The 25,879-nt window shown below is 33.7% G+C and overlaps 13 protein-coding genes across 13 annotated transcripts, besides 24 other annotated features; 2 read left to right on the top strand and 11 right to left on the bottom strand.

Annotated features, from left to right (window-relative positions):
- Positions 1 to 333: 333 nt before the first annotated feature.
- On the bottom strand, positions 334 to 2,997 carry TA10655 (uncharacterized protein; the record flags this gene model as incomplete). The annotated part of the gene is made up of 1 exon (XM_948205.1): positions 334 to 2,997. One exon carries the CDS (start codon positions 2,995 to 2,997, stop codon positions 334 to 336), a length of 2,664 nt encoding a protein of 887 aa, XP_953298.1.
- Positions 514 to 570: a sequence feature (10 probable transmembrane helices predicted for TA10655 by TMHMM2.0 at aa 13-35, 62-81, 102-119, 129-151, 187-209, 668-690, 703-722, 737-759, 766-788 and 810-828).
- Positions 634 to 702: a sequence feature (10 probable transmembrane helices predicted for TA10655 by TMHMM2.0 at aa 13-35, 62-81, 102-119, 129-151, 187-209, 668-690, 703-722, 737-759, 766-788 and 810-828).
- Positions 721 to 789: a sequence feature (10 probable transmembrane helices predicted for TA10655 by TMHMM2.0 at aa 13-35, 62-81, 102-119, 129-151, 187-209, 668-690, 703-722, 737-759, 766-788 and 810-828).
- Positions 832 to 891: a sequence feature (10 probable transmembrane helices predicted for TA10655 by TMHMM2.0 at aa 13-35, 62-81, 102-119, 129-151, 187-209, 668-690, 703-722, 737-759, 766-788 and 810-828).
- Positions 928 to 996: a sequence feature (10 probable transmembrane helices predicted for TA10655 by TMHMM2.0 at aa 13-35, 62-81, 102-119, 129-151, 187-209, 668-690, 703-722, 737-759, 766-788 and 810-828).
- Positions 2,371 to 2,439: a sequence feature (10 probable transmembrane helices predicted for TA10655 by TMHMM2.0 at aa 13-35, 62-81, 102-119, 129-151, 187-209, 668-690, 703-722, 737-759, 766-788 and 810-828).
- Positions 2,545 to 2,613: a sequence feature (10 probable transmembrane helices predicted for TA10655 by TMHMM2.0 at aa 13-35, 62-81, 102-119, 129-151, 187-209, 668-690, 703-722, 737-759, 766-788 and 810-828).
- Positions 2,641 to 2,694: a sequence feature (10 probable transmembrane helices predicted for TA10655 by TMHMM2.0 at aa 13-35, 62-81, 102-119, 129-151, 187-209, 668-690, 703-722, 737-759, 766-788 and 810-828).
- Positions 2,755 to 2,814: a sequence feature (10 probable transmembrane helices predicted for TA10655 by TMHMM2.0 at aa 13-35, 62-81, 102-119, 129-151, 187-209, 668-690, 703-722, 737-759, 766-788 and 810-828).
- Positions 2,893 to 2,961: a sequence feature (10 probable transmembrane helices predicted for TA10655 by TMHMM2.0 at aa 13-35, 62-81, 102-119, 129-151, 187-209, 668-690, 703-722, 737-759, 766-788 and 810-828).
- A 405-nt stretch (positions 2,998 to 3,402) lies between the features above and the next one.
- On the bottom strand, positions 3,403 to 4,824 carry TA10660 (uncharacterized protein; the record flags this gene model as incomplete). The annotated part of the gene is made up of 1 exon (XM_948204.1): positions 3,403 to 4,824. The coding sequence occupies one exon, from the start codon at positions 4,822 to 4,824 to the stop codon at positions 3,403 to 3,405; it is 1,422 nt and encodes a 473-aa protein (XP_953297.1).
- Positions 3,685 to 3,753: a sequence feature (10 probable transmembrane helices predicted for TA10660 by TMHMM2.0 at aa 16-38, 61-83, 90-112, 122-141, 148-170, 180-202, 254-276, 286-308, 321-343 and 358-380).
- Positions 3,796 to 3,864: a sequence feature (10 probable transmembrane helices predicted for TA10660 by TMHMM2.0 at aa 16-38, 61-83, 90-112, 122-141, 148-170, 180-202, 254-276, 286-308, 321-343 and 358-380).
- Positions 3,901 to 3,969: a sequence feature (10 probable transmembrane helices predicted for TA10660 by TMHMM2.0 at aa 16-38, 61-83, 90-112, 122-141, 148-170, 180-202, 254-276, 286-308, 321-343 and 358-380).
- Positions 3,997 to 4,065: a sequence feature (10 probable transmembrane helices predicted for TA10660 by TMHMM2.0 at aa 16-38, 61-83, 90-112, 122-141, 148-170, 180-202, 254-276, 286-308, 321-343 and 358-380).
- Positions 4,219 to 4,287: a sequence feature (10 probable transmembrane helices predicted for TA10660 by TMHMM2.0 at aa 16-38, 61-83, 90-112, 122-141, 148-170, 180-202, 254-276, 286-308, 321-343 and 358-380).
- Positions 4,315 to 4,383: a sequence feature (10 probable transmembrane helices predicted for TA10660 by TMHMM2.0 at aa 16-38, 61-83, 90-112, 122-141, 148-170, 180-202, 254-276, 286-308, 321-343 and 358-380).
- Positions 4,402 to 4,461: a sequence feature (10 probable transmembrane helices predicted for TA10660 by TMHMM2.0 at aa 16-38, 61-83, 90-112, 122-141, 148-170, 180-202, 254-276, 286-308, 321-343 and 358-380).
- Positions 4,489 to 4,557: a sequence feature (10 probable transmembrane helices predicted for TA10660 by TMHMM2.0 at aa 16-38, 61-83, 90-112, 122-141, 148-170, 180-202, 254-276, 286-308, 321-343 and 358-380).
- Positions 4,576 to 4,644: a sequence feature (10 probable transmembrane helices predicted for TA10660 by TMHMM2.0 at aa 16-38, 61-83, 90-112, 122-141, 148-170, 180-202, 254-276, 286-308, 321-343 and 358-380).
- Positions 4,711 to 4,779: a sequence feature (10 probable transmembrane helices predicted for TA10660 by TMHMM2.0 at aa 16-38, 61-83, 90-112, 122-141, 148-170, 180-202, 254-276, 286-308, 321-343 and 358-380).
- Positions 4,825 to 5,207: 383 nt separating the features above from the next.
- TA10665 (uncharacterized protein) lies at positions 5,208 to 5,887 on the bottom strand (the record flags this gene model as incomplete). Its single annotated transcript, XM_948203.1, has 4 exons — positions 5,208 to 5,480; positions 5,624 to 5,696; positions 5,726 to 5,755; positions 5,784 to 5,887. 4 exons carry the CDS (start codon positions 5,885 to 5,887, stop codon positions 5,208 to 5,210), a joined length of 480 nt encoding a protein of 159 aa, XP_953296.1.
- Positions 5,888 to 6,139: 252 nt separating this feature from the next.
- On the top strand, positions 6,140 to 8,451 carry TA10670 (DEAD-family helicase, putative; the record flags this gene model as incomplete). The annotated part of the gene is made up of 3 exons (XM_948202.1): positions 6,140 to 6,437; positions 6,468 to 7,341; positions 7,431 to 8,451. 3 exons carry the CDS (start codon positions 6,140 to 6,142, stop codon positions 8,449 to 8,451), a joined length of 2,193 nt encoding a protein of 730 aa, XP_953295.1.
- Positions 8,452 to 8,455: 4 nt separating this feature from the next.
- On the bottom strand, positions 8,456 to 8,713 carry TA10675 (uncharacterized protein; the record flags this gene model as incomplete). Its single annotated transcript, XM_948201.1, has 1 exon — positions 8,456 to 8,713. One exon carries the CDS (start codon positions 8,711 to 8,713, stop codon positions 8,456 to 8,458), a length of 258 nt encoding a protein of 85 aa, XP_953294.1.
- A 79-nt stretch (positions 8,714 to 8,792) lies between these two features.
- TA10680 (uncharacterized protein) lies at positions 8,793 to 9,158 on the bottom strand (the record flags this gene model as incomplete). The annotated part of the gene is made up of 2 exons (XM_948200.1): positions 8,793 to 8,857; positions 8,888 to 9,158. 2 exons carry the CDS (start codon positions 9,156 to 9,158, stop codon positions 8,793 to 8,795), a joined length of 336 nt encoding a protein of 111 aa, XP_953293.1.
- Positions 8,916 to 8,984: a sequence feature (1 probable transmembrane helix predicted for TA10680 by TMHMM2.0 at aa 59-81).
- Positions 9,159 to 9,428: 270 nt separating the features above from the next.
- TA10685 (uncharacterized protein) lies at positions 9,429 to 10,178 on the bottom strand (the record flags this gene model as incomplete). The annotated part of the gene is made up of 2 exons (XM_948199.1): positions 9,429 to 9,777; positions 9,862 to 10,178. 2 exons carry the CDS (start codon positions 10,176 to 10,178, stop codon positions 9,429 to 9,431), a joined length of 666 nt encoding a protein of 221 aa, XP_953292.1.
- Positions 10,179 to 10,245: 67 nt separating this feature from the next.
- TA10695 (uncharacterized protein) lies at positions 10,246 to 11,230 on the bottom strand (the record flags this gene model as incomplete). Its single annotated transcript, XM_948198.1, has 2 exons — positions 10,246 to 10,485; positions 10,529 to 11,230. 2 exons carry the CDS (start codon positions 11,228 to 11,230, stop codon positions 10,246 to 10,248), a joined length of 942 nt encoding a protein of 313 aa, XP_953291.1.
- Positions 11,231 to 11,320: 90 nt separating this feature from the next.
- Positions 11,321 to 12,361, bottom strand: TA10700 (30S ribosomal protein S15, putative; the record flags this gene model as incomplete). Its single annotated transcript, XM_948197.1, has 5 exons — positions 11,321 to 11,522; positions 11,556 to 11,605; positions 11,640 to 11,783; positions 11,814 to 12,022; positions 12,058 to 12,361. 5 exons carry the CDS (start codon positions 12,359 to 12,361, stop codon positions 11,321 to 11,323), a joined length of 909 nt encoding a protein of 302 aa, XP_953290.1.
- Positions 12,362 to 12,541: 180 nt separating this feature from the next.
- Positions 12,542 to 12,598: a sequence feature (Signal peptide predicted for TA10705 by SignalP 2.0 HMM (Signal peptide probability 0.982, signal anchor probability 0.000) with cleavage site probability 0.826 between residues 19 and 20).
- TA10705 (uncharacterized protein) lies at positions 12,542 to 14,230 on the top strand (the record flags this gene model as incomplete). Its single annotated transcript, XM_948196.1, has 1 exon — positions 12,542 to 14,230. The coding sequence occupies one exon, from the start codon at positions 12,542 to 12,544 to the stop codon at positions 14,228 to 14,230; it is 1,689 nt and encodes a 562-aa protein (XP_953289.1).
- Positions 14,231 to 14,397: 167 nt separating this feature from the next.
- TA10710 (DNA-directed RNA polymerase III largest subunit (RPC homologue), putative) lies at positions 14,398 to 19,940 on the bottom strand (the record flags this gene model as incomplete). The annotated part of the gene is made up of 12 exons (XM_948195.1): positions 14,398 to 14,730; positions 14,829 to 15,153; positions 15,193 to 15,239; positions 15,289 to 15,888; positions 15,917 to 16,437; positions 16,506 to 16,731; positions 16,787 to 18,468; positions 18,523 to 18,706; positions 18,737 to 18,820; positions 18,894 to 19,201; positions 19,258 to 19,492; positions 19,539 to 19,940. The coding sequence occupies 12 exons, from the start codon at positions 19,938 to 19,940 to the stop codon at positions 14,398 to 14,400; spliced, it is 4,947 nt and encodes a 1,648-aa protein (XP_953288.1).
- A 182-nt stretch (positions 19,941 to 20,122) lies between these two features.
- Positions 20,123 to 22,522, bottom strand: TA10715 (uncharacterized protein; the record flags this gene model as incomplete). Its single annotated transcript, XM_948194.1, has 2 exons — positions 20,123 to 21,105; positions 21,136 to 22,522. 2 exons carry the CDS (start codon positions 22,520 to 22,522, stop codon positions 20,123 to 20,125), a joined length of 2,370 nt encoding a protein of 789 aa, XP_953287.1.
- Positions 22,523 to 22,780: 258 nt separating this feature from the next.
- Positions 22,781 to 25,847, bottom strand: TA10720 (heat shock protein (HSP90 homologue), putative; the record flags this gene model as incomplete). Its single annotated transcript, XM_948193.1, has 4 exons — positions 22,781 to 24,307; positions 24,364 to 24,561; positions 24,732 to 25,049; positions 25,149 to 25,847. The coding sequence occupies 4 exons, from the start codon at positions 25,845 to 25,847 to the stop codon at positions 22,781 to 22,783; spliced, it is 2,742 nt and encodes a 913-aa protein (XP_953286.1).
- Positions 25,728 to 25,787: a sequence feature (1 probable transmembrane helix predicted for TA10720 by TMHMM2.0 at aa 21-40).
- Positions 25,731 to 25,847: a sequence feature (Signal anchor predicted for TA10720 by SignalP 2.0 HMM (Signal peptide probability 0.094, signal anchor probability 0.892) with cleavage site probability 0.042 between residues 39 and 40).
- Positions 25,848 to 25,879: the final 32 nt, after the last annotated feature.

The following is a 25,879-nucleotide window of genomic DNA, read 5'->3' as shown; positions in this document are numbered from 1 at the left end:
TCTATTTCTATTGCACTTTTAAATAACAGATCTACAAAAACGAACAGAATAATAATATTATTGTTGTCTATTTAATATAATAAGATGTCAAATATTCTAATCTAGTAATGAAATAATAAAGTGGGTATTGCTTCTTTTCAGATCTATATTTTATGATCAAAGGAATGTCTTATTTTTTTAACTAAATAGATATTATTTAACATTATCATGGAATTTATTGATTAATTACATTAAATGAATATGTGTCATGGTTCTGGATCTTCGGGGTTGTGTGCAAATACGCATAGGAGTGGTTTAGGTTTGGATCTATTATATTATATACAAAGATCTAAATTAGATGAATTGATTTATATTAACTCTGATATCAAAGAAAAGATCGAAAAAGAAGCGCCTAAATGTTTCTTTCACAGTGATCATGAATGCTTCTAGGGATCCCACTTCTAGGAATGTGTAAAAATCTGGACGGAAAAATCCCAAACTAATTCTAGCCTCGTTGTAACATGCTGACAGCTTTAAAGAAATATATTTTAAATATATTCTTAAGACAATTTGAATTATAACCAGATAAATATCGTCTGGATCTGCTGAATGAAAATGAACGTGATTTGTAATTGAGAAAAAACTGGTCGATTCCATTAAGCCATGACAAATACCCAAAATTGTACACATCACTAAAACTATAAAAGGTACATCAATTATGAACTTGAAATAACTTATTTTAGAATGTATAGCTAAAATAGCAGAGACTAAAACGGCAATTTGTGGTATCACCGCAATCCAAAAACAAGAATTTTCCCAAGTCCAATATCTATATTCATGTTTTTTCGATGTCATAACAACTGGAGGCATAGTACCCAAAAAATCAGCTAATGATGTCATGACTACAATGTGTTTTGACTCTTCATCAATTATAATTGCATGAGGAAGTACTCCGTCAAATAGAAAATAAAATATTATTGTAGTTGGTATAATCATTAACATAGTAGATAGTGCCCATTTAAGGTTTTTATGAGCAATTTTTTTGATTTGCTCATTAAAATTTTTTGAAGCCTGGTTTAATTTTTTAATATAATCGAGTGCTTTATTTGTTTCTATTTTTAAATTATTTAAATTTTCCTTTATTTCATGACTTTTCCAATTCATTTTTTTTCTTAGTCTTTTTATACCTGATTGATAAACTCTTATTTTACCACCTACATCAAGTAATAATTCGATCTCTTTTTTACTTAACTCATAAAATTCCTTGTGTTTTCTAGGATCAAATTCCATATGACTATTTTTATTCATAATATTTGTTGCTGTATAATACAATTTAGAATCATTCATCTCATTCAACAGAACAAATACTTCAGTTATTAATTTATTATCTACACACATTTCTTTATTTTTGGTTTTATTTGAATTATCAACTCCGTTTGAGTCCTGTTTTTCAGTTGTTGTAATAATTACATCATCAATATCATCATCAGTAGTTTCTGAATGTTCACCTGGGTTTTTTGAACCTTGTTCATCAATATTTTCACTCTCTCCATTTTCAACTGTAGCTGAATTTTTCTCATTGTTTGAATCTTCTTCCTCTGTTGAAGTACTTTCCTCAACAATTTCATCTTCACTTTCTTCCTTATCTTCAGTTGTGTTTGTTTCACTTTCTGAATCTTCATCATTGTCATCTTCAGTTTCGTTTGGTTCTTCATTTTCAGGTTCACTTGAATATTTCTCGTTTTCGGAATCGTTTTCTCCACTCTTTGAATTAATTTCTTCATCAATTTCTTCTTCCTCATCATCAGTTTCTCCATGATCAGTTTCATCTGATTGACTCTCATTTTCTGAATCTTCTCGATTTCCAGAACCGATTTCATCATCAGGATCAGATTCTGTATCTTTAGATTCGTTTGAATAAGTATCTTTCTCTGAATATTCATCATCTATTTTTGAATCTTTTCCATCACTAATTTCAATATCTCCATTCTTTCTTCCACTTGCATTTGTAGTTGAATTATCAACTCCGTTTGAGTCCTGTTTTTCAGTTGTTGTAATAATTACATCATCAATATCATCATCAGTAGTTTCTGAATGTTCACCTTGTTTTTTTGATCCTTGTTCATCAATATTTTCACTCTCTCCATTTTCAGTTCTTCTTGAATCTTTCCCATTGTTTGAATCTTTTTGACCACCTGTTGTTGAACCGGTTCCACCACCATTTTTATTTTTTTCATCGCATTCCGTCATATTAATTTTTTCCATCAACTTTTTAACATCATTTAGAATTTCAATACACTCTTCTGAATGTAAAATTATTGTATTTATCCTAGTTTTAACAAAAAGTATATATTCATCGTATTGATACAGCGGTTTATGCAAACGAAATAAATAAACAGGCCACATGATCAATGAAATAATAGAAAGTCCTATACAAATAAAGAAATTGATTTTAAGAAATAACATTGGTTTATTTGATTCTGATCTATTAATCCTTAATTGAATAAGTTTTATTGTTGTTGATAAAAGGTAATTGATTAATTTAATATCTCCGGAGTGATCCATTGCTAAAGAGATCAAAGAAGTTTGGAAAATTCCAAAATAAAAGGCTTCAACGTTTAAAATTATGTATAAATGTAATCGCAGTTGCTTAGAGAAATATAATATCAAGGTAAGAATTATTCTTACCACACACAATGCAAATAAAAAAAATACGCTAAGACCTTCTCTATATTTCGGATGCTTTTCTTCTAATTTAAATCTATTGCATATCTTGTAAATACCATATTCAGTCAAACAACCTAGAATTATAAAGATACTGCGGAAACAAGTTAGTTTGGAGTTATATATTCCTAGATGAATATGTGGAATATTCAATGTTTCCATGAAGAAAAGTGAGATGAAATTCAATTCGCAATCAATAAAATACGTGCTAATGCACACAATAGAAAGCATTATATCGGCAGATACTAAAACAGTAGCACGATAATTTCCTTTTTTTGACCTAATTTGTGCCATTATTATCAGAAATTTTTTAACAAAAATATTTCCCTTATTATGTATTATGAAATTATTTACATCGTTCAGTAACACTGGATTTAATTTAAATATTAAAGGTAGTTAATTTAACTATTGAAATACAAACATTAACAATGTCATACATTTAATTAAAAAATTAATATAATAAATAAAATATTCAAATATAATCTTTATATATATCACATTAATGTCCTTGTTCCATACCAAACCCTCATTAAAATATACATATATTATTAGATCTGATAAATTATTGTGTTCTTCATAACCAACAAAATCACTAACCCCTAATAAAATATAATTATCTATGAAAGATATTTACACATTCAAATAATATATCATTAAAATATCTATGTGTAATTAAAAAGTAAACGTTTAGGCAAAACATTAAACATATTTATCAATATCAAGTTTAAAGTCGTTCAAAATATCTTTGTATGCGCGCCTGCATGATTCTCCAACCCAGAAACATGTACACTCTATAGGATTCATTCTATATGTGGGATGGAAAACTTTTAGCGCATATTCGTTCTCCACTCTACAGGTTGTGTAACCCACAGCCATTTTAGATGAAACGTAACGAAAGATATTTGCCATAAGATTGTGAAATGTTAGTACAGCAAGGCTTTCTGGAGTATTTCCCGATTTTTTAACATAATTTGCCATTCCTACATAGCTAAGTGACTGTAGAATATTGCAACAAAATAACAATGAAAGAGTTAGTAATAAAACTATCGTTCTTGACCCTTTTATTGACCTGGCATGAAATTCTTCTATATGAAGTGCTCCAATTGAATATATGGCTATAAATATCAAAGGTACTAATAATAAAAGAAACAAATGTACGGAAGTTGCGAAATGGCGCTTGAAAACACACCAATATTCATTCATGAAGTAAATTGATAGGGAACCCACTAACAAGGATACTGGAATGAGCAAATTTATAAGGTGGCATTTATCTCTATCGAGTAGACCATATGGAAGGACTCCCGGATAAAGAATATTCATGAAAAAAAATGTTATAATTAGGAGCACAAAAAGATAAAGAACGTTACTCAGATGATGTTTAAAGCGTTTTTTACCCCTATGTTTATACATATCCTTCCTATACTCATATTTTTTAAAATTCAAACATTTAAATGGAGACTCTGTTTCTTTATCATTTGAATCGCAACTTTCGGTTTGTTTACTTTCACACTTGTAATGGAAAAGATAATAATACCATCCTCCAGCTGATCCTAATGTAAAAAGAATAGATAACCAGGCGTGTAATTTAAGCATCATGAGGGGTTCATCAAACATAGTAAGATCCAACAAAGCCTGTATAATGGTTACAATGAGTGATGAAAGATCCAGGAATACAATCGCAGTTGAAATATGTTTTGAAACAAGTGAAAAATATGACATTTGAAAAATACCAAAGAAAAATGCATCCAATACTAAAATGGTATATCCATGAATTGACAACTGATCTGAAACGTATAGACACATTAAAAATGCGAATCTAACAAAAAATATTACACAAAATGAAAAGAATGACACGGACTTACGTTCCGCAAATCCATAATAATTGATAATATATTCAAGAACAGAACCAAAAAATACTGAAATAGATCGAATGCCATACAATTTACTGAAATATATACCAATATTATAGTCTGGAACTTGAAAAGCGACTGCAATATGTCTTGAGGAAACATTTATGAGATGAATAATCATAAATAAACTAAAAGAAACAGCTCCAACGATTATTTGTGGAAGCCAATTTTTCTTGAAATCATTACCATTACAATTGTCAGTTTCGATCATTTTATTAAAATTTAAAGATTAATGAGTTTATTATTCGCGATTATGATTTAATGTGTGACAGAAGAAGAACTATTACAAGGAAAGATGATGTACAAATATTACAACATAAACTACATTTTAAATTAATATATTTTACATAATTTACAAATACAAAATAAACAAAATCAAAGGTAAAATACCGTTTATATCACGCCATGGGGAACAGTAATAACAAAAATGAAAATTAAAATATATTATTTACTTATAAACAGATATGTAATAAAATATTTACGAATTAATTTAAAATATGTTTCCAAATAATTCTATGTGTATAAAATGTGTAAGACAGTAATGTTAATTTTTGCTATTATTTCAATGATAAAATTTACCAGAGGAACAATGTGTTATGTGTTATCTATTTCACTTAGCATTTTATTAATTTTTATTAGAGTTTCATCAGGCTTTTGCATTATTGCTCTACAGCTTTTCATTTTCTGAATTATCATATCAATTTTAATTGCCACCTCTATAAGTTTTTTCTTTAGCTGTTTTTCAAGGTGTTCCAGCTCCTTTTTGTTAACCCGGTCTAATTTAAAATAATTTCTAAAATTCTTACTTTGTTTAACTCTGTTTTTCTTGTATTTGTTGGCTATAAAATTAATCTTGGCCTCATAATTCTACAAATTCAATAATATTTATCTATACAAACACATTTCATCGATAAGTGATGTTCAAAAAGCTTTGATAATTGATTTTCTATGTTCTTAAATTCAACTAGATTCTCATCGAGCTACAAGATGAAATTAAAGTCACAACTAACTTCCTTCTTCATTTCTTCAAGTTCCTTCTTTGACTTATTGGATGACTCTTCTATTAATTTAATTTGAAAATCTCTAAAACAATATAAATTTGAGATGTGTACCTGTGTTTTATTATTTTATCCTTCAGGTCCCTAGAAAACGTTAAACAACCTGTGATACCTGGTCATGTCGTTAACAGTCTTATTTATCTGAATATCGCATTCTTTTCTTGCAGTTGATGTTGCCTCGCGTAAACGAGCTATTATGTTCATAAGATCAGCCATTTTCGTAATTTGTTAGTAAATATATAGTACCTACATGGATTCTAACCTGAGAAAAATCCAGAGAATGAAAAATTCCATTCCACACTTTAAAAATCAAACAATTAAGATATTTAAATCCATATTATAAATATTTAAATAAATGTGTACACAAGGTAGTGAGATGGTGTAAAAAACTGTTATCTACCAAAATTCACAATTTATAATGTGTAATAGTAAACTTAAATGATATGTAGTTAAAAATAATTTTATTTAATGTCTAGAAGACTTCCAATTTCTGTGTACAAAAGGATAAATACACAGTCATTTAAAAGCAATCCATATATTTTCAACAAAAATTTAAATGATAAATGTAAATTCCCAAATGATATAGAAAATAATACCACATCGCAAGCTTTAGGAAGTATAACAACACATCCTTCAGTTAAACTTCACCCAGCCTTAAAGTATTCACTTGTAACAAATAACCTTCTAACCAAGTTAAATGAGATCCAAGAATCTTCATACCTTTCAATTGTTAGTGGAAAGGATGTTACAATTCACTCTCCAGCAGGTAATGTTTTTTAATGATTATGTGATTTAGGTACTGGAAAGACCATCGCATATTTACTTCCAATATTAAATAATGTGTACCATATTCACGACATGCTTGAAAAGTTAATGTTTAAAAATGACACTCCAGGCTCCAAATATGATGAAGAATTACGTAATTTATCAATGGCTTGGAATAAAAGGCTTGGTCACTCTCTACTTCCTTCCAATATAGTTAACTACCGACAAGATATTGATGAACTCAAATCATTAGGTAACAAAATGTTTGAAAAATACAAAGATGGTACTACTCTGGACAAGTTACTGGATGTCCTACATCTACATGAGCCTAGGAGTATGAAGATGCTAGGCCTTCCAACAGTTCCAATGAAGATTTGGAAAAAGAGGTCAAAGAATTCCATTTACAGAAACATAATGTCAAATCCCCTGGGATCAGTTCGTTGTGTAGTTATTCTAGTTCCAAACAAGGACCTAGTATCACAGGTCATATCTTACATTAACAAGATCGACATTCTCGGGAGAGTTTCAGTACAGACACTGTCAAGTGTATGTTTATCTCCGACCGCGAACACTTCAGAAACTAATAGTCAAATTGAAAAAGGAGAGAATGTTGGAAAATCTGATATAGGAGATGATAAAACTGGTTTTGGAACAGAGGAACGTGATAATAATAATTTTGAACGGGAAATCCAGAATATATTTTACGAGGACCAATTGAAAATGATTGAGAACTTTCCAGTTAAACAAGTGGAGGAAACGGAGGTTGAAACAATGTCTATCAACATGCCTAACAGAGTTAAAAAGATAAAGACCAAAACTGAAATAAATGACTACTCAATTGATGGACTGGTTCCCGATACAATCAGTTATAGAAAACAACCACTAATAACTTCAGACAATATACAGTATGATACCTATGTACTCTATAAATACCTATAAATTAACTATCTAGGGACTTAATTTATATCAAATAGTATTTTAATACATATTATAGGTGGGGGTGTGTTGACATTGTTGTTAGTACTGTACAGAATTTTGTTTTCGAAGTTTTAAGCTTTACAAGAAGGGGGATTTACCCGATTTGCGTAGTTTTCGACGAGGTGGACATGCTCTACGAGAACAACGCAACCAGGAGCAGTGTGTTTGAAATCATTTCAAAGCTTCGACCTAGACCGAGAACTTATAATCCGCTGGTGGATGTCCAAAAGAGAACTTCAAAGGCTCCACCGCCTGTACAGATAATAAACGTAGCATCGACTATCAATTTTGGAGGACTGCAAACGTGTGGAAGTATGATTTTTGAGAGGTTTAATACCAGTAAGCTGGTCTTTTCCGATCAAAACCATGTCATTAGCTCAGACTTAGAATTTGAGAAAACTAATTCTAACCAGAAGCTAGACTGCCTAGTTAAACTTATTGTAAACAACCCGGTTAAAAAAACGCTGATATACTGCAATTCTCTTAAGAACTGTAAATTAATCTATGATACGCTTAGGAAACATGATTGGCCGGTTTTATCGTTTCATAGAAAATCAGCGCTGGCCACAAGACTTGCAATCCTGAAAACGTTTGAAGACGATGAGCCCAGAATTCTAGTTGGAACAGATCTTGTTACTAGGGGAATTAACGTATCTGGAGACCACATAATTAATTATGACTTTCCAACCTCTTCATCAACATTCTTCCACAGAATTAAAGGTCCAAAGGCCAAGGTTACTAGTATAATGACGGAGGATTCTGAGCTTTCTGATCAGATTACTCATTTTGCCGGAAATAAGAAACCCATAAATCAGATCCTTTCGAGGAAAAGGTCACTTAGGAAGAGTCTAGACCGAATAAAATTTGAAAAGATGGCTAGTCTTGTACAATCTCATCGGAAAATGGGTGATAAAGTGGCTGATAGGGGATTCTTCAATTCAAGATTAGTAATTGAGAAGGAAGTTCCAGGTGATTCAAAGTATAGAAGAATTCCTCTAAAAAAGAGACTAATAAGCATCTTAAACAACTTTAACTAATGTTTTACTTCTTCCCCTTGGGTCTTCCGTGTTTAGTTAGTTTCACTGGCTTCGGGTTACACCCGTGTGTTTCAGGTGCTCTGTGTTTAATGCAGAATCGAAGTCTACAGTACTTGCAGTCGTGGCCTACAACTTTCGTATCCTCTTTGCAGCCTATAGGAGATCCTTTTGGGGTAAAATGACAGGTCCAGGTCTCCTTAATTACTGAGTTTAGCAGAATCTCCTCCTCATCCACCTCTTCGGCACACCCTTCGCTAGACATTTTATTATACTACATTTATATGTTACATATATTAATAAGTAATAGTGTAGATGAAAACTAGGAAAATTATTTAAAAAATTTATTTTGGGACTGGGTTAAGCCACTGGCCTCCTTGACCGTAGGCTCCTGCGACCACTTGGGCAACTAAAAAGAATTATAGAAAATTTAACGAACCTTTACGCTGTTTATGTGCCATGTATGAGAGGTACCAAAATTTATAGATTCCAAAGACTACTAGTCCTGCTCCCAGTGGATTGGCCCACCACCAGTATCTATACTGGCTTACTCTTCCAATTTGTGCAAATTCATTATTTAGGCTGTATGCGATTTTCCTTGCTACATCTGATATCTGTTTTCCTTCATTATTATTCCAGGCTTTATACCACGTGAGTGGGTTGACAGCTCTACCTGCCTTGGCGATATACTTCTGAATATGCCATCCCATAATTTTTCATGAACTTTGAAAATATTTATAATGTATATTGTTATCAAATTATTTTAATATAGTGTTTATAGTGATTCTGTTTACCGTCGCCTCACTTTATTTAAATTGATGTAAATTATACTAAATTTACCAGCCTTCCAATATTTTTTACTTTTTATCACTCTTTCCTGTAAAATACCACCTAGTATTCGGCCCAATTACACTTTCAGTCCTGAATTAACATTAATCAACTTAAATACATGTTTAATTTTACACATTTTATTAATTTACTTACTTGAACAGGTTGGAGAATCCAAATGCTGTTGGACTCAGATATGCTATTCTTATATTGAGTGGGATATTGATTTTGCTAATTAGTTTTTTCATTGCTCCAATTATGTTTTCACTTGGCATGAACCTGATCCCATCCATGATTGAGAATGTATGGTAGTAATTCCCTGCTCTTATCATGTTTTCCATTATTCTGTTGGAGTAATCCCTCAGATTTAAAATCATGTCGAACCTGAGCGACTTGGTCACTGCTTCATACAATCTATAATTATCCAGCACACTGTACTTGACCTTTTTTACATCCTTGCAGTATTTATTATCGTATTTGGTTATCAAATTTGATAAATCCCTACCAATTTATTATTTAACCTTAAAATAAAAATTTATTCTAAACTGTATAAATTTGTATTTAATCCAATGTTAATTTACTTACTCATCAAGTGATGGTGTCACTTTTAGTTTTTTCAAATCTTGTTCATGACCTTTCAGCGATTCAGAGATTATGTTGATTATCAAATCTTGGTTAAACATGTATAGATACTGCTGTATGTTCTTCACCAGTCTACTTTTCATTTGCGAATATATCTTATCTGTGACTTTATCCGTCTTAAAATTATCCTTAGACTGCATCACTTGACTGTCATACTCTGATAAAACTTCCGATACTATAGAATCTATTGATTTCTTCACATTATTAATATCAACTTGTTGATTAATTAGTTGTTTCAATTTTTCGTGAAACCTAAACATTAGTGTCAGATATTAAGGTTAATTAAAATAATTTGATGGGTTTTAAACATCTAATATAAATATAAAATTACATCTTGTATGAAGAGTCGTGTATGTTTAGCAAGTGTGCGTATAAATCTGAGTGTTTGACAATTTGATTGAATTCCACTAAATTGAATTTCGTCTGCTTAACTTCTTGCATTGATGAGGTGAACTTTTCAATATTTTCACAAACTCTGATTTTTTTATCAAATTCATCCTTTATGTCACTTGAGCAAACTCCAAAGTAGCCTAAGTCCTCGACAAACAAATCCTTTAGTATCTTACTCTAAAGCCGGTTTAACAATTTAATAATAAAATTTAAAACTTACGACATTCTTATAATTGTTAACATAGCTGCACGTGAGTATTATGTTATTTGGCAGGAATTGTGATGGCGATGTGTTAACAAATGAGTGTATAAAGTCCTTCAACACTCCACTTATTTCTGACTTTTGTCTATTAATGTATTCCTTTTCGTATGAACTTAGATACATTTTGTCCTCCATTGTGTTATAGTTGTACACCACAAAGTGAAGTTTAGGCGAGTACTGGTACTGCAAATTAACTGCTATCATGACTAGGCCCAGTAACTTCAGACGGTCAGAACCGCAGCATCCACTTCTCATCAGTTCTGAAAAGTCTATAGGCACTATAACTCTGTCCGACAACAACATCATTTCGGACATCTTGAGTATAAAACTCGACACCTTGTTATCCGTCACGTTGTTCTTGTCGTTCAACTTGACTTCTGGAACAAAGTTTATCAGAGTAGGCTCATTTGTGAACACTTTGGTCTTCAGACCACTTATGATTTCATCATAGTTTTGGTTATTGACAACGTTTACATCCTTGGGTATGATATTTGTACTTTGGTCAGGTTCTGGTGGAGGTAGAAACAAGTATACTGGACTATCGGCTGATTTTTCTTTTTGTTTATCAGATTTTACAAACGAGTATTTAAAATTGTTTGGGCCAGGGAACTTAATCCCTGAGCAAATCTGCAAAACACAATATATATAAATAATAATCATCCTAAGAAACCCTTTGTCCAATAAGTTTCAGTGTAGTTTAGAAAGAGATTTCCTAAATTAATTGTAAAAAAGTGTGGAATAGCTTAAGGTTTAAATAACAAATTTATACCTGTATAAATCTTCTTTTCTCTCCTTTGCTGTGTGGTAACGCTTAGTTTTTGTGTGATACAGGTGTGTGTTTTTCTTTATTATTTTTTTTATTGGACAAAAGTCATCCTCGAAGTGTATATCAAATGTGTCAGTCAGCAAGTCGTAGGTTTCCCTTCTAGTGCGATAAAGATATTTTAATAATCTAAAATCTTCATTAGTAATATCCTTTTCTTACTTTCTACGCTTATATCCTAGTTTTGTAATTTGTCTTTTCGCCTGGATATCCTACACCATTAAATTATATAATGGATTTTTCTACCCTTCTATTGTTATCCAGATGGTGTGTAAGATAATCTATTTTTGCTGTTAGAGCTGCCACTACTACTTCAGGTGATCCAGTATCGAATTCATGCCTTTTCATAGGCTCTTTCAGCTCGTATTCGTACAACTTTGAGAAATATTTCTATTTTCTAATTTATTTTTAAAAACTCACTCCTTTAACTCTTATTCTTCTAGGGTGTATATCCCACGTATCTAGCTCAACAAAGTCAATTCTGTAATTGTCAGGATCTAATTTTCCTGGTCGATTTTCGTAGTCAATGTTACTTTTGTATGTTCTTAGAGCCGATATTTTTCTGAAGAGAGGGTTAAATTTCTCAAAATCAACTGGGACGATTGGATTCTTAGTTTTCTTCCTTCTAACTATAACAGGTGTGTAGATGAAACAAATCACTTACTGGCCTCAGATGTCAACGAATATAAAGTATCGTCTATCGAAGGGTTAATAAATGTTTCAAGTTTGTCTTCTTTCTGTAGATTCGCTATGGAATCATGAGGTAATGCTTTTAATGGCAAAAGTCCGTAACCTCTGGTCCTTATATAAGAGTTTAACTTGTCCAAAATAGCTCCTTTTCTTTTTTTTAATTTTTCTATTCTACTCTTTTCCCTCCCGTATCTTATTTTAAAAGGTTCAACTCGACAATTATAAATAAGCACAAGCACTAGTGAGAACACATATATGCGATAAGAGCTAAAAAGCATATCTATTTATACATTTTAGTTTTATTTAGATTAAGTATAACAAAATTGGAATAAACATAATAAATCAAATATACAATTCATTTTCACAAATGTGTTGCACAACATTGTTCTTTAGAAACTCAAAAATGGATTTGTGTTTATTATTTCTGTAATATATTTTAATATAATGCTATCATAGAGATGCATATTAATTTGGTAATCCTAATTACCAGTATTCTACTGAGGCTTTCATCATGCTTGGACAACGTGACAGAAAGGCTGACTTTGAAGCCTCTTACCAACGGAGATTGGTTTTTGACACTCGATGTCTCTGTTACGTCCAGAGATTTTGTAGAATTGTTTGAGAATCCAGAGGATCCATACTTCATTATGGATGTTATGCCTATCGATATCGCAAAGCTGTATTTAAAGACTAAATCGCATTGGTTTGAAGCAAATTTATCATTCGGAGAATGGAAAGATTCTATTTGGGGGCATAAACCTGAAATTTTAATTTCCAATGGACTTTCTTTGATAGCTTCTTGGCCAATCTTCGATAAGAAGGTTGTTAATGAACATTTTAAATCGCTGTGTTATGGACTTTGGGGAATTACAGGTTCCATGTTTAGTAACCTCGTGAACGAGGATTCATACATTCACGACATCACAAAGTTGTATGAAGATGACTACAACGACGATTCTTTGCCAAATTCCACTGTTTTATTATCTTCAGACTTTGAAGAGAGAGCCTGCCTAGATACAGTGTATAAACTGAGGATGCTCCTGCCCTGCTTGTGTACGAATGGGTTGGTAAGTTTGTTGGGGGATGAAAGAATGTTTGTACGCTCATCTTACAGAGGAGTGAAGTTGAGGGTAGAAACGATAGATGAAGATCTTCATTTTAGAACTCTTGTACAATTTACTGTTTCACAATCCATGTTGCCATCCTCGTTCAGTGGGTTTTTTCCAGAGGGGAAACTCCCAATGCCATGCGTTAGTGTTTCTGAGTCATCGGTTAAATTCGTTTACCCAGACTCACTAGAATTTACAAAGTACAATGAATTGAGCTTAAAATACCCAGACGAGTCATTGAACAACAAGTACTCGGAGTTGTTATCTAAGTTCGCTAATGGCTATACGATTGTCGGAGATCATTCAGAAATTGTGTTCGAGGTTTCGGAACTGGAAAGCAAATTTTTGCGTGTTTTAAAGCGTGTCCAGTCTTCACTACTCATTAAGGTGGAGAATTTATCTGAACAAACCAAAAAGCTTTGTATCCATCAACCACTCCCGTACTGGCTAAAACCTCTTCTACACTCAATTGACGTAGTAGTTGTAGGTCTAACCGACGATTATGTACATTACAAATGTAGTTCAGCAAACTGTTTCACAAGAAATGCGCAGTCCAGTCGCAATTTTAATTTATTTCTGGATATATTCGAAAATCTTTTACCGTCAAAATATCACAAGCACCTAGTTAAATTTTTTGATTATATAAACCCTGTTCCCAAATTGCCCTTAAGTGACCGTGATCCCCTAATGATATACAATATTGGTAGGCGTTGGAACAATTTCGGCATCTATTTATCCCTAGAGCCAAAGAGTGTAGTATACATTTCTGTTGAATTATCCAAGGATAACATTACTTATGAAGATATTCATCTATCAGCACACAGAGGGCAGCTTGTGCCATCAGGAATAATACTAGATTTGGACAAATTAAGAAGATGTACTGGATTCGACCCTTCCAACCTTGATTTGGCTGACTTCACAAAACTCTCCAGTTTCAGTTGTCCCGACTTGTACCATTTCACGACTTCGTTTTTTTCGCACATTGTGTTACCTGACAACAGTAAGTATTTATCCATACATACTCACCAATTCATTTAGCTATGGTTTTCAATGTCATGGCCTGTGTTGGAGTTGTTTCAGCACTAATGTTCGGATTCGTCTTCACCACACTCACTAGGGATTGGGACAAGGTTTACGAGAATTTTTAATGTACCTTAATTTGTTATGTATATTTTGTATAAATAGTTAATAAATTAAACAAGGCTCTAATTTGACATTAAAATATCGAAGGAACCAGTTCCCAGAGAAATGGGCTTTCCCATTATTATACACTCAGAAACACCCTTGATTGGGTCCCTTCTATGGTGGAGCGCAGCCTCTAGCAGGTGGTCATTGGTTTCCTCAAATGATGCTAACATAAGTGCTGATGATCTCATCTTCTGTATACCGAACCTATTTATTCCAACAACTTCTCCCCTAAACGTCATTACATCTCCCAGAAGCTTCATGTAGCGGCAGTCGATATCTATTGAATATGCGTCCATACACTTTTGAATCTCGCTAATTATGACACTACGTGCAGCCTCTATTCCAAGAACCTATTTAACCAATTAGAAATACAATTAGAAATAAAATGATTACAGACAATAGAATAACGACAATAATTGTATTTAATGGTTTAGATAAAAAATTTTACCTTGGCAACTTCAGATACGTGATTACTCTTAACTGCAGATGACATCACACCGTATGATCCCATTACCTCTTGAAGTCCGTATCCTTCAACTGCAATTTGGTAATTTGGTCCTTGAGGTGTACTTTCTCTCTTTATTACTGCCCTTTTTATGCTTTTGTAGCCTGCAACCACAAGTTGGGTTAAACCAGAGATGAGTGCGTTTTGCTGGAAGAAATGCTGCTGATTGGACGGAAGTTCTATGCAAATCTGCCAGTCTCCTATCGAGTACACACTGTTTTTTGGTATTTTAACTTTCCCAAAGGAACCAGTTTCAATTATGATATCCCTCACCTATAATTTATAATTAGTATATGTTAGTATATACAAATATGTATAAATATGGTGTGTATAAAAATCTGGTATGATTAAAAACTAAATAAAAATAATCATAGTGAAAAACTAATTAATTCGATTAAATTACCTTATTTGAATTAATTTCAAGGTGCAGTTGTTCTATTAAATTTCTGTTCAGAGTGAACAACAACTTGCTATTTTGTGGTGTGTAAAGCTGTTTGATGTTTAGGCATATTTGACCCAGTGTTGTCTTTTCAATTTTTGATTTAACCTTTAAAGCAAATTCGTAGCTCGTTTTATCTTCCAATGGGACTTCTATAATTGGTGTTGCAATTAGTGATGTCGCATTGATGATTTCTTGAATTCTGGGGACACCCAGTGTTACATTCATTGAGGCTACCCCTGCGAAATGGAATGTTTTTAAGGTCATCTGGGTTGCTGGTTCACCTATAGATTGGGATCCCAATGCTCCAATAGCTTCTCCTGGCTCACATAAACTCTTCTGGTAATCTTTCCAGCTATACCTGATGAACTCGAACATCTGTTCCAGTGAAATTCTGTTCACTGTGTTAACCAGCTTGAATCTCTCAATTACAGTTTGGGACTCTGTGTTTATTGACTCGAAAACCTGTTCATATTTTTTATCAAGCACCAACGCTATCTTTTCAGAGTGTTCCATAAGCACCCTCTCAATTGTATTCCCAAACTCATATACACTTCCAATACCCTAATAAAAAAATAAAGTTGTTAAATACATAACTATATGGATAATCACTAACCTGTGAAACACATGAATGGTTGTATATCGTTGGAGGCAGTAGTTCTACTAGTAATGGTTGGAGGAACTTTGTCCATGCCTCAATTTCACAAGGAAACAACGGAACATTCCTCCTGGAGTAGCTGTTTTCAACATATACTGAGAAATACGCAACGATGTGGTTTTTAAATGTATTTATAATGTTATCGTCAACCGATTTAGCTCTGCTGAATTGCCTCGAGTCTAACCTTTCCAAAAATTTTCTGCGATCCTTTTCAGGGCACGCCTCACAATCTGTTTCCGTAGGTTTTATCCAGTGGATGTATGAAGCCACCTTATTCTTAATTTGTGGAGGCAATTTACTGACGAATTCTTTATCCATTAGTAGCGAATCTACTTTCTCAAGTAATTCCTCTACGTTTTTTGGAGGAAGTATCCATTTACTATCCTGTGTACACTTTCGCTCCTTATTCGTGTTTGTTCCACTCCTTTTCAACTTATTTCTCCTCTTTGATGGTCCTATAACTCCAATTAGTTTCATTAAATCAAAGATTTAAACATAGATTAAGTAATTATTGTAATATTACCTTGTTCCTGGTTATCAAGGTGTGTTGGGTCTATGTGCGATGATGTAAATATTAGTTGCTTATTAATCGGGTTAATATGTTTTATATGGTCCAGTGAACTCTTCAAGTTAGTGAAACACGACTTTGATAATGAGGACAAACCGTCATCACCATACAAAAATTGGACTATCTGACCATCACTAGTCCTCACACTGTAGTCATAACACACTGACAAATCCTCCATAACCTAGATTCCATTATTAATATTAAATCATGGTTGAATAATAATGATTAAAAATTACCTTCATTAGTCTGCGTTGCATATATCCTGTTTCTGAGGTCTTGACTGCTGTATCTATCAACCCTTCTCTTCCCGACATTGTATGGAAAAAGAACTCTTCTGGTTCAAGCCCTGTAAAGAATGAGTTTGCTACGAAGCCTCTGCTCTTTGCATCCTTACATCCCATTGTGAAGTGAGGTAATGTTCTTCCTATGAAGCCGTTTTGGATCCTTTGTCCCGACACATTTTGCTGTCCTACGCATGCTACCATTTGCGCAATATTTATCAGTGCACCCTTGGCTCCTGAGTTAAACATGATCAATGGCTTATTATCTGGGTTTAGTAGAGATGTGCATATTTTGCCAGATTCATTACGCAATTCATCCAGAATTGATTTCACTTGTAACTCTAGTGTTTGTTCTCTTGTACAACCTGGGTATGGTTGTAGGAACTGGAAATTACTAATTGCTTCATCCACTCTTGAGTATCCATCTAGCAACAATTGTTTCTTCTTATCTATCAATTCTTTGCTCGGCGTGACATCGTCTAGTCCTATTGTCATTCCAAATTCTGACAACCATCTGCTCGATAGCTTGCTCACTCTCAGCATGCATTCTGAGGATATCTTAGGGCTATTTTTGAGCATTAGTTCATAAAACAAGCCTCCTTTACTTGCTCCTAACGATCTAACTCCAAGGCTTCCGCACATCAACTCCGACTTATATATTACAACGTATCCATCGCTTGGACACATACAATCGTCCAGTTTCATAAAACTTACTGGTTTTACATCATTTGAAGATGTTTGTGATTTTGTGTTTTCAACTTTACCACCTTCTAAATTATCCTTGTTTAAATTCTTATAGTATTGGTTAGGATCTGTATATTCTCTCTCTCTTACTCTTATGTTTACCATCACTTTCGATTTGTTGTTTGGTTTAATCAAAACGCTAAACACTTGTTTTCCTGTCCATAGTGTTACTGGGTGTATTATTGATGGTGGCGGCAAATCTACTTGTATCGTTCCGTCTGTAAAGTAAGAAATAACCTGGGAGAACTCTGAACGGTTAAGAAACATGTCCTTGCTTGTTAGTAGGTATGAAGCACACAGAAAATCCTGGACTGGTGCTATAAGTGGTTCTCCGTTTCTTGGTGTCGTCAAGTTTTTCAGAACACTCAGTAGGTGTAGTGCTTCTGCTCTTGCTTCGTATGTTTGTGGGAGGTGAAGGTTCATTTCATCTCCATCAAAATCTGCGTTGTATGGTAAACAAACACACTCATTAAATCTAAATGTTGATCCACTCATTACTCTTGCTCGATGGCACATTATGCTTAGCCTATGCAACGAGGGCTGCCTATTGAAAATTACAATATCTCCGTTCCATAGATGCCTTTCTACTATATCTCCCACTTGTAAATTTTCAGACATATGTTTCGGATTTGCAAATCTTAGGCTACACTTGCTGCCATCTAATTTGTTTACGTATGATGCTCCTGGCCACACCGACACTCCATTCAGTATTGCTTTTTTCAGAACATGTATGTTATACTTGGTTACTCTTTCTGGGAATGTTAGTCTTCTTGCAATCCACTCCGGTACTACTACTTCATCTATTCCTACATTTGGATCTGGAGATATTACTGTTCTTGCTGAGAAATCTACTCTTTTCCCCGACAAGTTTCCTCTAAACCTTCCTTCCTTTCCTAAACAAATATTTTGTAACTGCCGGTTAATCTTAATTTAGTTTATAAATTTACCTTTTAGTCTTTGGAATATTCCTCTTCCCGGTTTAGATACTCTTCTTGATAACAACAGTTGTGCTAGTGCTGGTGAATCAGAGTTAATGAATCGAGTACACTGGTACTGTATAATCTGCCAGTGCACGATGAATGAATTCGTCTGCGCTCCGTTCTTTATATATGATTTCAGTTGATTATTACTCTAAAACACAATGAACTGGAATATATATACCTCTACGATATCCGAAAATATACACGTTAGGTCATCTTCAGTGGTACCCTCCTCACCTACAGATACTGATGGCCTTATACAGTTCTAAAAAAATATATTATTTAGATCCTTATAGTTAGTTTATCTTGTTTAATTACAGTTTATTTATTAAATTTACCGGTGGAGCTGGTAGATTTGAAATAATTAGTTTTTCCGGGTGAACTATATTAAGGACCTTTGAGTGTACTGGGTCAATGTTCTCAAATAAGTGCTTCACAACCAGTGGGTTTAATTCCTCCTCCACTGTCTTCATTTTCCCAGACTCTTTATATTTTACAATATGTTTCAGCTTCATGAACTGATCGATTATTGGCTTTACTATTTTTTTAATTACTCCTTGTGGCGATTGGCACCTTGGGCACTTTGAGATTTTCTTACAATCTTGAACTATATTCTTAAATATCAGTGGCTTTAGGACCGGGTCATCTATACAATCATCATTTTAATAATCCGATTTATTGCGTATCTATTATTTTCCTTACCTTGAGCCTTTTTATGTAATTCGTAAAACTTCTTGATTGACTCCTCTGAGAGTAAAAGTGACGAGCACTTCTTACATATGCAGTACAGTATCTGTATTGTGTACTTGAAGAACCCTATATGAAACACAGGCAATGCTAGTTTTATATGTCCCCAATGTCCAACACATTCGTTATATCCTTTCCCGCATGTTTCACATATCGCATCTTTATTGTTACATCCTGTTATAACCATTAGCTAGAAAATTAAACTAATTTAATCAAATATCATAGAATTATATAACAAAACAACCTAATCTTGAGTCCAGAGGTCCATAAAGGCAAGGTTTTCTTGAATTAATCAAGTATAGTTGTTTATGTTCGATTTCTATTTCTGAAGCTCTGGAGATATCTGAGCTTGCCATAACATCAAACTGGAGGCTATCAATTATCGTTTTGTTTGTGGATGGAAGTACATATTCTTTTCTCAGGAATCCTTCTGTTTGCGCTTCCATCATGAAACTAGAGGACTTGACTATTTCCGCCTTTTTTGTTGGTTCAGATTTAACAAAATCTTTAGAATTGGCAGATTCATATTTGTTATAAATTTCTAAGAAATCGAATCCTCCTTTATTGCTTGTAGATGTTTCTTCTTTGGTCGAAGAAGTAACTTCTTGTTTGACCTTCTGCCTCTTAGGCGCCACCATCTTATTTAATTATGTTATTTTTTAAAATTTAATTAATAATTATGTCTTAAATCATATTTGCGATTACTAAAACTAAAAATTATCATATAACGTCAATACACCTTCATGGTGTTGAAATCTTAGATATAATATATGTAGATTATATTTTTATTAAATTATTTTACATATGAACCTTTTCTAATTTATTTTAAATCTATTTGATTTAATTCCGATCTTTGTACCGGGTATTCTATTACATTGTGCTCCACATTTTCTCTTTCATCCGCTTCTTTCTTAATCATTTTCATATATTTTTCCTCCTCTGTGGTTAGTCTCAGGGTCTTTTTTGACCAACTTGGAAGGCTTTTAAAATCATTCAGAAGGGGTTCTTTCTTGCTTAACTGATCCAGAGTCGCCATTGCTTCATTTACGTACTGTGTGTAATTTGACCTTGTTTTTCTGTAATTACTCGTGCCTTGACCTATTCCAGTCATTTCCCTAACTATTACACTATGTTCTTTATTCACTTTGTCAAAAATTTCCTGATGGAACGACGTGTTTGATTTTATCCTTGCCAAACACATTGGATCGTCAGAGCTTGCCCACGTCCATATCCCTGGCTTGTACCAATGCAACTGGCCAGTGTTATCTGAGGAGACTGCGATTAATCCGTGGTTTTCAGACCACTTTACGTCCGATGATAGAACTCCTCCAAGGGAACCGAAATGACCTCCGTAAATGCAAATAAGCTTTGACCCAAGGTAGTAAGTGCTGTTTACTGACTCCATTGACTGGGACCAATATCTATTGGACAGAAAAGCATCTTCCTTATCAAATATATCCTTATAAACATTCCAAATAGCTAGTGTACATGAGTTTGTTGACTCGTTATTGAAAAAAGGTTCCGAGTATTGTGTTGCTACAAATACATCATTTACCCACTTAACCTTTACTAATGGATGGTACCAGTTCATATACTGGTAAACCATGTTCGGGATATAGCTAGATACCGTTAGAAGTTTCAGTTCCAGATTCGATGGGTCTGATGATGTCATTGATTGCAGGTGAAGGTTGTAAATCTTTAACTTCCCTGTATCCCCTCCCAGTGCAATTAGGTGCGGGTATTTTTTATTAACATCCAGTGTCAGTAACGCATTTGAATCTAGTTTTAGTGAGCTTTCTAGACCTAAAATAATCTAATTTTATTCATAAATACCTTTTGACAGCGTCCACAATCTCAAGTATCCCATATCATCAGTTGTGTATATCTTAGGTTCAACCACCCACTTCTTTTCTCTAAAATCCTTTGAACTCTGAACCACTGATAATGACGAGGACAGATCTGTTGGTTTGGCTTCATCTTGTAGTTCCATTATCAGAACGGGCTCGTTTTCAGTTTCTTTAGGTTCGTAAATATCCCATACACATGCTCTTTTCGCTCCTACACAGCCCACGAAAGTCGGAAGTACTCTCTTTTCTCCGAGAAATGAAGTGTAGAAAAACTTTAAACCAGTTTGTGAAGTGTTTCTTCTAGTTGCCATTGTCTTAAAACTGGATTTTCCGTAGTCAAGCCCAGTAAAATCATATGGTTTAACCACTGTAACTGATCTCAATATATGTCTCAGTTTCTCCAGCCTTTGGAAATCCTCATTTGTTAATATACATCCTGTACACAGCTTATCTACTAATTTTAATCTAGCTTCATTAAATTTTCGTAGGTATACTTGTCTTGACTCATCCCAGAGTTTACAAATTTCAAGTGTTTTTTGTAGAATTTTAGTTATGTTATACATTCTTACAAGGTTAGCCATTCTGACCACTAATAAATATGTGTGTTCGTTGTCGATTACTGTACTGGTCACTTCCATTGCCGTGACTGGCAGTGGAAAGACTATCTTTGGCGTCATTAGAGTAGTTTTTTCTACCACTTTCTGCCTCTGGCATTCTTGGCAGGGGCCTAACTTTTCAAATTCATCCGCTGTGATTGTGAAAATATTGAAATTGACTCCATCAACCAAGCACTGGTATTCCTCTGTACTGGTTTGTTTATAGTTGATTCCTTCTGAATTTGACGAACTAACCTTTAATTCAGAGTCTCTGCATATCAACGCTATTTTGAACTCATCGTAGAAAGTGGAATCCATTCTGAAATATCTTTGTATCATTGCCAAACACTGGTATGTTACTCTGAAAGTTTGGAAATGGTTTAATAATCTTACGTATACTGGCGTTGTTCCTACGTTAGTCATTGACAAGTTCATGAAGTTGTATATCATGTTCGAGTAGAACCTATTCATCATATCTTCGGTTTCCAGCGGCTTCCATTTTTCATAAAACGACGGATTATGATGCCAGTCGAGTAATAATATTTTTTTTTCAAGATTTGTCCAGTCGTACAAATGCCTTTTCTCTGGATTAAGGTATATTTCTCGAAGGTACCTACTCCTTCTTTTAAACGCTTCAGAATCTAGCCTTCCTATTACATTTTTGCCATCAGTTACTGTTGTTTCTCTTTTTCTTTCCTTTTCAAGCACTCTATTACCTGGCCGTACTCTGGATGGGTCAGATGTGTTTGTTGGTCCTTTCTTTTCTATGAGATCCATTTTTTCATGACGATGACCCGTTCTTGAGTTGGAAACTCATTTAAATTAACTCAGGTGCTTGAAAAACAAATTCTTTACTGTTTTTTTGATCTTTTTATAGACATGGAGGGCTCTCGTATACCATTTATTATTTGATTTTTTGGATTTATCTACGGATTCAGGCTCTCACAGAGCGCAAAATCTTAGATATATCATCTGGAACTAAAACAATGTTTATATAGCAAATAATTTAATTACACATTTTATTAAAATTTTCTATTATACAAGGTCTAGGGTGTGGGTTCCTACGTGGCCTGACGTGCTTCTAACTAGATTGGACCCTTCATTAAATTCCTCTTTTGGATCTTTTAAACCCATTTCATTATCTTTAAGAGTATTTGAGAGTTCTTCTACCTGTTCTTTAGTTGTTTGTTCTGCCTTTTCATTGCCCAAATTAGTTGATGTTGTTTTATCCATAACTTTTGAAACCTGGTCGGAACCTGAATCAACTTCATTTGATTCGCTATTAGATTTCAATTCACATGCTTCATTTTGTTTTGATGAAGAGAATTCACTCAGAGTTTCCTTTGTTACGGGCGTTGTTTCAGCTGGATCGTCTAAGTAGTGTTTTGCTTCATTTTGCATTAATTTAATTATTCCCTTTGCAAACGAGCTCGGGTCTTCTATTGAATATCCTCCCTGGATTGACACTACGTCTAGTAATTGTGCTGCAATTTCCTTCATTCTGTCCCGGAGTGAGTCGACCTTTAGCATTTTTTCTAGGTTGATTATTATTGGATGTTGTGCGTTGATTTCAAGAACAGGTTTTGATACCAGTGATGTTCCAAACATTTCAGTTTCGTTCATTCCTGCGCTGGTTGCTTGTTGTCTCATATACTTCTGCATACTCGGTGACAGGCCAAAGTCTGCCTGCACTAGTAGTGCTGGTGACTCTACCAGCCTACTACTAACCTTTACTTCTTGTACTCTTTCTGGAAATGTTGTTTTAAGCCAGTTACAGAGCATTTCGAAATCTCCTCTTGGTGCTTCTGTTTTTGTTCCTTCTGTTGTACTTGTTTCTGTCAATGATTTACTCTCTCCAATCTTTACATCATGTTTATTTACATCTTGTATCATTATTCCCTTATATTTGGATGCCATTAGTGATGAGAGGCAGAACTCATCTACTGGCTCCAGTGAATACAATACTTCGTAATCTAGCTGATTGAACTTTTCTAGTGATGGTGAATTTTGTGCTGACTGTTCACTATCTGCTGATATGAAGTATATTGCTGGCTGTTCTTTCTTCATTCTCTGTATGTAATCGTCCAGTGTTGTTGATTTTTCCTTCGTACTTCTAAATGTTGTTAATGATGCCAACTCTTGCTGGTTATCTCTATCCTCCACTACTCCTATTTTAATATACTTTCCATAGTTTTCACAGAACTTTTGGAAGCGTGCTTTGTTGTTTTTGAGATTCTTCAGCATATCTATAGCTTTGCTCGCTATTCTCTTGTTGATTACTGTCAATGCCTTTGTACGCTGCAAATACTCCCTTCCTACATTCAACGACAGTTCGTCTGAATCTACTACTCCTCTTACAAATGTAAGCCATCTTGGTATTGACTCTGAGAACTTATCGTTGATGAACACTCTCTTAACGTAGAGTCTGATTCCTCTCGACTCTTCATCGAACATGTTCCTGCTCAGCTCCCATGGCAGCGTCCCTGGCACGAAAAGCAGGCATGTGAACTCTACTTGTCCTTCCACTTTAAAATGTATATAACTTAGTGGATCTTCATATGCCTATTTATTAATTTATTTTAATCCATTATTATTTAAAATTTACTTAATTTTGTTACCTTAAATGTTGATTTATAAAATGATATATAATCTTCTGGCTTTATTGTTGCTTGATCTCTTCTCCATATTGGTAATTGTGTATTCACCACTTCCCATTCATGCCTTTTCTTTGTCACTGTCTTGTATCTTCCAGCCTTTCCGTCCACAATTGTTGCATCGTCCGGCACTCTTTCGTATTCTATTCTTTCAACCCATACCTACATATCATTCATCGTGTTTTCTACTTTTATTTACTATAATTATTTTTGTTGATCATAAATTTGTTAATTTCAACGTCGTACTGGCTTCCTTGTGGGTTCGACAAGGAACAACAGTAGAACTCAATTCAGATTTTAATCATTTCAACACTACTATTTTATTAAAATACTTGTATTGGGAAACGGATGAATTCTGAATACTTTCTCAACAGTTCCTTAAGTTTATAATCTTCTAAATAATCATCACATTCTGGTTTCAGGTGTAACACTATTCTTGTTCCACATTTCATAAATTTCTCGTTTAATTCTTGGTTTTCCACTTTCCCTATTGTATACGTTCCGTTACTATCTGACTTCCATCTATATACTGGTCCATTTTCTTGTCCGTATGCTCTTGAAAACACTTCCACTTTATTTGACACCAAATATGATGAGTAAAATCCAACTCCGAACTGTCCTATTAGGTTATTATTTCCCGTTATTTCAATCTAAAAATTTATTTATAATTATTTTATAATTTTAAACTATATTAAATTTATAATTAATTGAAATTTTTATATTATATTAAATTTATAATTAATTTTAACCTGTTCTAAAAATTTAGCTGTTCCTGATTCTGCTATTGTTCCTAGGTTTGTTTTAAGTTCTTCTGCTGTCATTCCTATACCATCATCTTCAATGGTTAGTGTGCTAAGTTCCTTATTTGGCATTATTCTAATCCCTCCAAATGCTTCTTTTGGTATTTTTTCTTCCGGGTCTGCCTTTAATCTTCTTTTATCTAGTGCGTCTGCCGAGTTCGAGACAAGTTCTCTTAGAAATATATCTCTATCTGTGTATAAAGAATTCACTATTATGTCCATTACTCTACTGACTTCTGCTTGAAACGGGTATGTCTGTTCACCGGATAAAGTCAGTTCTTGTGATTCTTCAACTTTTTTTGGTTCAGCCGGTTCTCCTTCATATTTTGACACTTGTGCGTTTTCAGTTGTGGTGAGCTCATTTGAGAGACCAAATTTTTGTTGCAGGACATCTTTAAGTCCAGAAACTTTATTTGTTAAGTCTTCAAGTGCGTTACTCTTAAATTCATGGTGATTCTTTATAGAAGATGGCACCAAATTATTTTTATAGTTTGTATATGGGTTTAAATGCGATTTAAGAGTGACTCTTCCAGTCCAAGTATAACAAAATGTGATATATAAGAAAAATATTAAACAAAAAAATGCTGAATGACTCAAGTTCACTATGTTGGTGCGATAGTTGATTCTAAAACCCAATCGAGGATTCATAATTTATAACCCATTAAGATATACAGTGTGTT

The sequence above is a fragment of the Theileria annulata genome, chromosome 4 (genome assembly GCF_000003225.4).
Source record: "Theileria annulata chromosome 4, complete sequence, *** SEQUENCING IN PROGRESS ***".
In the NCBI taxonomy this organism is placed as follows: Eukaryota; Apicomplexa; class Aconoidasida; order Piroplasmida; family Theileriidae; genus Theileria; species Theileria annulata.
This window is presented reverse-complemented; position numbering and strand designations above follow the sequence as displayed.